At 44.5% G+C, this 8,551-nt stretch overlaps 3 protein-coding genes across 7 annotated transcripts in view; 2 read left to right on the forward strand and 1 right to left on the reverse strand.

Annotated features, from left to right (window-relative positions):
* The window catches only part of LOC108632104 (pseudouridine-metabolizing bifunctional protein C1861.05), a 31,958-nt gene that overhangs the window by 4,720 nt on the left and 18,687 nt on the right, over positions 1-8,551 (reverse strand). For all 4 annotated transcript variants that reach the window (XM_026819466.1, XM_026819468.1, XM_026819467.1 and 1 more), the window contains 2 exons: positions 2,262-2,467; positions 1,709-1,908 (listed from right to left, as the gene is read on the reverse strand). In XM_026819466.1, coding sequence (XP_026675267.1) covers positions 1,709-1,908; positions 2,262-2,467 — 406 coding nt within the window. The remainder of the gene's footprint in view (positions 1-1,708; positions 1,909-2,261; positions 2,468-8,551) is intronic.
* pck (Claudin superfamily protein pickel) lies at positions 228-1,685 on the forward strand. 2 transcript variants are annotated; one of them, XM_018036435.2, is made up of 5 exons: positions 228-275; positions 349-409; positions 493-559; positions 667-1,004; positions 1,080-1,685. In XM_018036435.2, exons 2-5 carry the CDS (start codon positions 373-375, stop codon positions 1,343-1,345), a joined length of 708 nt encoding a protein of 235 aa, XP_017891924.1. In that variant the 5' UTR covers positions 228-275; positions 349-372; the 3' UTR covers positions 1,346-1,685. The 2 variants fall into 2 exon arrangements, with proteins under 2 accessions (XP_017891924.1, XP_017891922.1); XM_018036433.2 differs by having other exon boundaries at positions 232-409.
* The window catches only part of LOC108632107 (uncharacterized), a 20,804-nt gene continuing 16,090 nt past the window's right edge, over positions 3,838-8,551 (forward strand). The window contains exon 1 of the mRNA XM_018036432.2: positions 3,838-4,910. The gene's annotated coding sequence lies outside the window, so the exon portion shown is untranslated. The remainder of the gene's footprint in view (positions 4,911-8,551) is intronic.

Here is an 8,551-nt window from a genome sequence, read left to right on the forward strand (position 1 = left end):
TTTTTATATAATATATCTTTTCTTCAATAAAGAACATTCAAATTAGATACTGTATTCATCCTGCTTGTTCATGTCAATGTTTAGAATTTTTACATGTGTACTATGTATATGTCCTACATATATACATACGTGTAAGTATCTCTCTGGTGGTGGTAGTATATATACATATATGTATCACGATCAGGCAGGCAACCGTACAGAATATAAAATATATAGATTGTATTGCTGGCAGTACTGGGAGCTGCGAGCTGCTGGGACGATGAGAGGTTAGAGAGGTGTGGCAAGTTTACGGGAAAGTATTTTCAAAGTTCATAAACAAACATTTTAAACGCGGATCTTCGATTTCAGTACGAGGAATACTGAACGATCAACATGTCCGTCGATAAACAAGAATATCACCGCGCATCGAGTGAGCGAAATTAATTTTTATAACACAATGATTGATTACCGATTGTAATTAATGCTGACATTTAATTGCACCTTTTTCCTTAGACGCGGTAGTGTTTGGGGGAGTAATTACATACATTGCAGGATTGCTGCTGGTCATGGCATTTACCAGGTATTCAAATAATTAATGTGAAAATAAAATTTCTCAAGTACTGATCAACATTTTCTTCAAGCACCCATTGCTTTGTATAAAAATATATCTCGATCATTTAATTTCAGTCCCTACTGGATCGAATCTTATCAAGAAACTTTTAGTAATTTCAAGCATATGGGACTTTGGGAATATTGTTTCGAGAACTTTAGATATCCATACTATCAATTTGACAAGCAGTTCAATGGATGCCATCACATTTTCTCAGAAGAATACTACGTGATCAGGGAATGGTTGCTACCAGGATGGTTAATGGTAGTGCAAACATTTGTCACGATAGCTCTTTTACTCTCATTCTCCGCACAAGTCTTAATTGCATTGACTTTAATTCGTTGGCCTTTGAAATTTGTGTTGAACAACGAGTGGCACCTCTCGTCAGTCGCTTGTTTGTGTTGCGGTGTAGCAGGTAAATATTTTGTACATTGTACAGATTCTGTGAGAAAGATCATCTTACGAGCTTTAAACGATTTCCTGATTTCAGGGACTCAATTGTTTTTCGCGGTGTCTATATTCGGAGGCCAATGTTGGCGCAGAGATTGGATGATGTATCCGAACTTCAATCATTTATCATGGTCATACGGTTTGGCTGTTATCTCGTTCATGTTTCACTGGTTGGCTGCATTTTTCTTGTACTTGGATGCCAGGGCTGGATATAGGATGCGCAAGGAGTCTCGGAATTTGGTGATGCAAATGCAGCCGCCTAGTATACACAGCCACCAAGGGCTGTCAAGAGCGGGATACATCTGATTCGTCGCGTCACACTCGTAGTTCTCGAAGATGAGTTAAACGCAGGAGGATGTTTAGTATTAACAACGAACATAAAGTTTATAGATCTGCTTTCGAGGTCGTTCAATTGAATTCTGACCGATACTATTTTAACTCCGTCCATTTTTTGAGAAGCATTTTTATATTTCCGTATTATAATTAAAAAAGTATTTTATATTTATACGATCACGAAATTCGTATTCGAAGATTATTTTAATAATTACCTGTGTAATTATGACTTCGTATTGTATATCATGTTGTAAAAATGTGGTCCACACCATATGAGATTAAACTTTTTCAATAAACTGATACACGAACGATACTAGAATGTATAAAAACACCTACCTGGAATTTTCGAGTGCGCCGCAAGGTCCAGCGCGTAGCGGATCGTATCTAAGGGTAGATTGCCATCCAGAACAATGATGCTCGCGTTCTCCACTAGTGACTGATGTTTCTTCATCAAATCCGGATTGATGCCCGCAAGCACTTCCATCTCACCGATTGCGAAATGACACTCACCCTTATAGTCGATGATCACGGTACACCTTAAATTAGAAGGAAAGTATTCATTGAAACGCAAGACCAAGCAAGAAAATATGAACGTTTCTACGAGGGAAGGAGGAGAATCCTCGGATTCAGGGTGCCCACCAGGATTTTCTCTAATCGTAACGAACCTTGAACCCGGCAAATTGGGTACTCGAATTTCCTTCAGATTTATTTATCGTCAATAATGCGGCCGGCGAATGATATTTTCTCGGTGTAAGTTTAATTCAATAGAAATTTATTAGAATTCAATGTATCTAATTTATTGTTATGGAAATCGTATGATCCCGACGAAGGGGAAGTAAACGCGTGTATTTAGGGACGGGACATAAAAACATCTCGCCGTCTGTTATACCTAGCTGTATTCATATTCGACAACTGCTCGATGGTTTTTCCGGCATCTCCTAGACTTTTAATTATAGCTTTCCCAGGCTGGTCGTTACCAACGACGGATATTAACCGCGTAGCGTTCAGACCAAGGCTGATCAAGGCGTTGGCGATATTTCGTCCGACCCCGCCGCAACTTTCTCGGCTTCTACCGGCATGCGTTCTACCGTCGTCCTGAAAGAATACGTCGATTATTGATCCGGAATATGGAAAAGATGCGCCGCCTCTAATCGCGCGTCGAACACCGCGGAGCTCGATTGATCGATCATCTTCGAATTCTAGATGAAACCGTTCAGCCATCAGGCAATTAGCATGCTCGACCGTGTAAACGTTTCCCTATTAAATCCCACAGCACAAAAAGTGTCCCTTGACAAAGGGCCGAGAGGGGAAAGAATTTTTCAGACAGGATTCATCGGTGTAGAAAATCTTATTTCATATTCCTATTCTTTTTCTCGACACATATGAACCTAGATATGACTTACGAATATTTTATAACACAGATGGGCTTTGCCGTTGTCGATCCATTGACCATATCGATAACACGTGTCGCCTCGAGGACGTCCCGTTGAAGGGATTAATTTTCTCCGCCTCAATGTCAAGAATGAAACTTGCTCGAGTTTATTTCACGTTATATGTATGTATATCTCTCGTCGTCGCAACGATTCAATTACGGGACGAGCATTTCGTATGGAGGTACTTGTAAAGTAATGTAAACTCATCGAGTAGAAAGCTAGGGCTTCGTATTATTCAATCCCTGTACAATAGAGACAGGCTCTTCCCTTTAATTCTGTCAGTTTTCCTGACGTTCTTTTTCTACCTCAAATTATTTTTTATTGTCCTTTTAATTTAATTATAATCCACAGTTTCCACGTTTATTCATCTTTTAACACCTTCCTCTCTCAATGCCCGGTTATTTTCTATTTCAGTTTTTAATTATCTCTACCCCTTTTACGCATTCTTCTCGCCTTACTTCTTTATTTTTACTTTAATACCTTTCGTTCTTCACATTGTCACAAGATCTTTCTTTTCACGATTTGTCGAATCGCCTCTGAATTTCTCCCTCTTGTTTCCTTCAAATACTCTCCCATCCACCTTTACCTCTTTCCCGTCCTCTCCTTACGTCCGAGGCTTTTTCTGTTTAATTCTACCTGTCTCTCGTACTCCACGGATCCCCCAAATTACCTTCTTTACTCAGAAGCCAATCTTATCCTTTCCTGACATTTTCCCGCTACCCATCGCACTCCTAGTACCTCCTCCAATCTACCAGTCTCAGCCAAATCCACTTACATCATACCCCCCCTTCTTCCCATGTACCTCAGCAGATTTCTAATCTACCCTTTCTTTCAGAAATACCGTTGCTATCTCTTCTTCCCTCTCCCACACCGTATTACGCCCTTCGTTCTTCTTTGTCTTTCCCAGATTCCATATCCGCTTTACCCCTTATCCCCCAAACTTTCCTATATCTCATCCTCTCCCACCTCGATCGCCGAGTTCCTCCTTCCCATCCATCCACGTTTCTCTTCTTCGTCGCTCCTCGTGCCTCCGTCCTCGGATATACTCGCCACGTTACACGAGCTTCCTCTCCTCCCTGTTTTCTCTCCCCATCCGACGGGAAGCGAACTACCCTCCACAGGTTCTCCAGCACCACCCCTTCGCCACGTTTCTCCTCCGCGTTTTTCCACCCTAACACACAGACACCGTCGAGTCTGACTCCCCTCCAACGGCACCGTTTCTCTCCCGTGTCCGCTATACGCCGTCGCCTCGCTCGTGGATTCTCTCCCTCTCGTTTCATCCCTCCCGATGGCAACCGGACCCGATCGTCGATCTCTGTTTGGTCGGTGGTCGCGCTGTCTGTCGTGCAAGCGGGAGACTCAGTCCGGTTGCCTACCTCGGGCGCTGTTGACAGCCACCCCCGTGCGCGAGGAACTCTCTCTTCCCGATGCCAGCCGCGCGCGCGTTACCGCCGCCGCCGCCGCCGCCGCCGCCGCCGCCGTTCTCGTCGTCGTTCCTCTTCCGCTACAGTGGCGAGACCCCGTGACAGTGGCCGTCTTCCTCTCTCCCTCATTCTCTCTCTCCGTCGCGCGAGAAACTCCCGGACGAACGCGAGAGCGCTGTTTCGTTCTAAGATTTTTAAATCGCAGAGACGTTCCCGTGCAAACAGGCACGGTTTTCGCCCAGTGCATTGGTGAGCAACGACTTCCAGCAGTGTGAACTCGTCGCGAAGGAAGAAACAGTTCGTTCGTTCGGTTACACGGACTGTACGCTCGTCGCCGACCAAGGGTAAAAGGCAGCTGGAGAACGTCGGGCGGCGATGATGAGAGAGCGTACGGCAAATCGTGCGGGATCATGGTGGTGAACGGTAGTAGCAGCAGCGGTAGCAGCAGAGGCAGAGGCAAACGGCGAAAGCCAGCGCTGCTGGCATGAACGAGGAGGACAACAGTCCCGACGAGGCTCGCGATCGCGATGCGCGATAGACGTGACGCGAACACCACGTTCTCGCCGAACTCCCGACACACGTCCGAACTCTGTTCACGATACGTGACACTGGTGATCTTTACCTGGACGACCGTGTCCGATTCACCGAGGTGTATCGCGACAGCCTAGCGCGCGTCTAAAGGTCAGTAGCGAAACGTCCGAGGAACTTCTCGAAAGATCTCGCTTCTTCCCTTTTGCCCTCCGGTAGTGTTCACCGATTTTTACCGATCATGGTCACGTGTGTGCACCACGGAATGTCAATGGTAACACCATCGATGAGTAGCGTACGTATCGTCCTTGCGTTGATCGTCGCTCCCTGAGGATCTGGCTGTTTATCGGCGTACGGAGACGTCGTTCGTAATTCCGAGACGATTAAGTCTAAGTTCCCTGGAGAAACGTTTCATTAGGATATGACGGTTAAGGGTGCGAACGGATCGAGGCCGTGGCGATCGAGGCGGGGCCATGACAGTGGTACAGGCGTGAAATGAATCTACGTTTCGACGATAACGTGATAAAAGAGAGAGCGTATCCAAGAGCGACGATAAATACCTTCGGAAAGGTCGGGAGGAAGATTGCATAACGTCCAACCCCCTCCTCTGGTTCTCGGTTCGTTTCGGTCCTCTTCCTCGTCTCGTCTCGTCGCTTTTTCTCTCGTTCGCGTAACCAGCCAACATCCCCTTCAAACGGTAACAAACATTCCCGCCGATAGTTAATTAAAAGCTTTTTCGCACAAAGCCGCTCCTCTTCTTCCTGGCCATCCCCCGCGTCCGCGCAACCCCCTCCTACTCTTTCTTTATCTCCGCCAGGCGTACCAAGGAATTTTAATTAAAAAACAGACACCGACGGACCTATTCTGTGCGAAGGCATCCGCGGTGTCATTTAATTCACTGCACAAGGTCAGGTCTCTCTCCGCCCCCTGCCCCTCAAAGGCCAGTTCGTCCCTCTCTTTGCGTTAACGCGACACCGAATTAAGAATAAACCGTGTATCGTGGGGATCGATCCTCGTCTTTTTTTACCGGCCAAATGTACACGCGACTGTACGTTGACCCAGGACCAACCTCTCGAACTCATTCCTCTTGACAGACCATTCTTGATCTTTTAATTGACCTTAGAAACGTCGCTTTGTATGCAAAGGCTTTGAACGTATCATTAGGGATTTGATAGTGGAAATCTGTCGACTCGTAGACGGTCGAAGCTCTTCGTGTATTTGGGCAAGCGCGCGGAGGGCTTAAACGATCGATGGGCCCTTAACTTTCTACCGCGTTTCGTTACAATGCACTACTCTCTTCAATCCTGTATGTACAACATCAATGCACGAGAGAGGATACTTTTAAGAGTGTGGACAGTCAACACGAAACTTATCCTGTCTCTCTCTCTCTCTCTCTCTCTCTCTCGTCCCGTTCCGGCCCTCCCGCACTCTTTTTCTTCTCGTACCTGACGAACCCATCGACAACGAGATTTCCCTCGTCTCGTCTCGTCGAGTTTACCCTTCTTCTTTTCTTAGATCCCCGCGCAACGTGCACTTTAGTTCGCCCACACGTCATGCATGCACGTACACGGATGCCCGCACACCTGATCATGTGCGAAACGGTGCATGTGTAGCATCTCCACTCGGGTCTCTCCATGTGTTTAGTAGTTACATATATCCCGACACGAGCTCGAGAGGAACTCCAGGCCGCAGTGATTCCCAACTGTATACATATACATACGTGGCCTATGTACGTGCCTACGTCCCGAGAATTCCTGCCAGCGACTAGAACCCGTTAATTCGGCTGTGCATTCGGCCTCCGGACGTTCTGTCACGTTCCCAGTTCCCTAGACGCGCACCGATCGTGCCTTATCCGTCGATCGCCTAGATTCCCACCGACGGGTATTTACGCAAATTTTGAGAAACCGCAATTAGGGAAACGGAAGTTCATCGTTTCCTTCTTATTCCTCCAATCCATTTTAAATGGCTCGACGCAAGAAGAGCTATTTGCGAAGCTTAGATAATTGACACTTGAGGATATGTGAAGGAATTTATGCTTCATTTCTAAACGTCAAAACTTTGATTGTCTTTCTTTTATAATTATCGGTCTATTAATTTGATCAGCTTATTTTATAAAGAATTCACTGTAGTCGTTACTTGATAAAACCGATTGCAAATTCAATTTGACTCATCTCTACATAAATATGACGCTTCCACTTTCGCACCAAGCCGCAGAATTGCATATTTAGTTTCCTACACGTGTGGCATATGCATCTGGTCACGAATGTCACATTTGCTCCGTAGCAGCTTTAAATAGGTTCGGCCATTTCGCGCTTACGTTCCGTACACATCTTGCGCAGTTACTGTTCGAAATACGACACTTTAAGAAGATATAAAACGTGGAAAAGGTATTTGTTTCAAAAGTAGGAGTAGCTTCTGAATTGATACAAGAAAAAGAAACGAGATCACCGACGCGTTCGTATGGATCCACTGGATTCAGTGATGACCGAGAACTTAATTTAATCTCGCGAATATTTGATAGTTCATGCATTTCGAATAACTCGAATTCGAAGGGGAGAGACTAAATACGAAAACGAGTTGAAGAATTTAAAACCATCTCTAGCCGTATTCTCCAAAATGCTCCCTCTTCCACGTCGCTCAAACAGAACCATGTAAACTCCACTCTACGTATTCCTATCATTTTATCGGAAAGTAATAAATTACCTGCCCTCCTCCCCCCTACCCACTCCCTCGTCTCTTATGAAGATATTCCCGGCGAACCTATTCAGATACAGGCGGTACACGATTCACGTGCATTCATAAAAACCAACCCCCATCGCTCCGAATGATATCGAACAGATCCATTTACTTTTATGCAGTTTTTTTAATTACTACAGATCGAACGTGTTATATAATTAACGAAATTAGTTACCGCTACGCGCGTTTGATAAAAACGAAAAATAGGAAGTATCTAGTGTTGGAATTATCCGATGACATTGCTGGGCTGCGGTTTTTATTCATTTACATAAGAATTAAATGTGAATGGAAAAATGTAAAAGCTGCGTGTAAAACTAGATGAAATATCAGAAGTAAGTTAAATGTTATTTTTTTTTGGTGTACAGTCAATTATTTTGTATAGAAATCCATGGTCTAATCAACGGGAATATGGGAGAAACATTTAACAGAATTCCGACGCGGCATCGTCGCCGGTTCGAAATGTCATCCTTATGCGATTGTATCGACGCTATAAATATCTCGTTAATACGAATTCTCGACGTCGGAGCCATGGCATTTCAGGCTCGTCCCACTCCTTTATTTATTGACCGTTTGTTTGGTCACTCGTTCTCGCAGCTTTTCGCTGTAACGTAAATCAAATTTGAAAGCTCGTTCGGCTGACGTGCAGGCTAATAAGAAACGCGATCTTCGACCCCGCTGATGTGATTGGGATTAAAAATAACTGTAGCCTCCGGGGACTCGTATCACCCTCCCCCCTCCGTTGCCAAATGAACAATTTCTGCGTCATATTTCTCTGTTCAGTATGACTGCTACAATTAAAACTGAACAGGAGACTGTTCGTTCCTGATAATAAAAAGTTTGTGTAAAAATTTCATTGCTTTATAACCGAGATATAACGTTTTAAAAATTTGCGAATTTTACGGAGTCTTATGGGAAAATGAATTTTCATTGACATTTTGCGATAGAACGAATACGTTCGAATGAGTGCAATATTGCCATATTTCATCAGAGATTAGTTTTCTTGATCCAAGAGCACAATTTTTTTATTATTTGTTCTATAGCAAAATGTCGATGAAAAT

This window comes from Ceratina calcarata, unplaced genomic scaffold (assembly GCF_001652005.2).
Source record: "Ceratina calcarata isolate Rehan_Ccalc_2016 unplaced genomic scaffold, ASM165200v1 scaffold151.2, whole genome shotgun sequence".
Lineage (NCBI taxonomy): Eukaryota > Metazoa > Arthropoda > Insecta > Hymenoptera > Apidae > Ceratina > Ceratina calcarata.

What these genes read in the sequence shown, in the direction of transcription:
- pck (XM_018036435.2), top strand. Translation starts at nt 373, where the DNA reads ATGTCCGTCGATAAACAAGAATATCACCGCGCATCGA. An exon ending in AGAATATCACCGCGCATCGA is followed by an intron (nt 410 to 492) that starts GTGAGCGAAATT and finishes CTTTTTCCTTAG; the next exon opens with ACGCGGTAGTGTTTGGGGGA. An exon ending in CTGGTCATGGCATTTACCAG is followed by an intron (nt 560 to 666) that starts GTATTCAAATAA and finishes ATTTAATTTCAG; the next exon opens with TCCCTACTGGATCGAATCTT.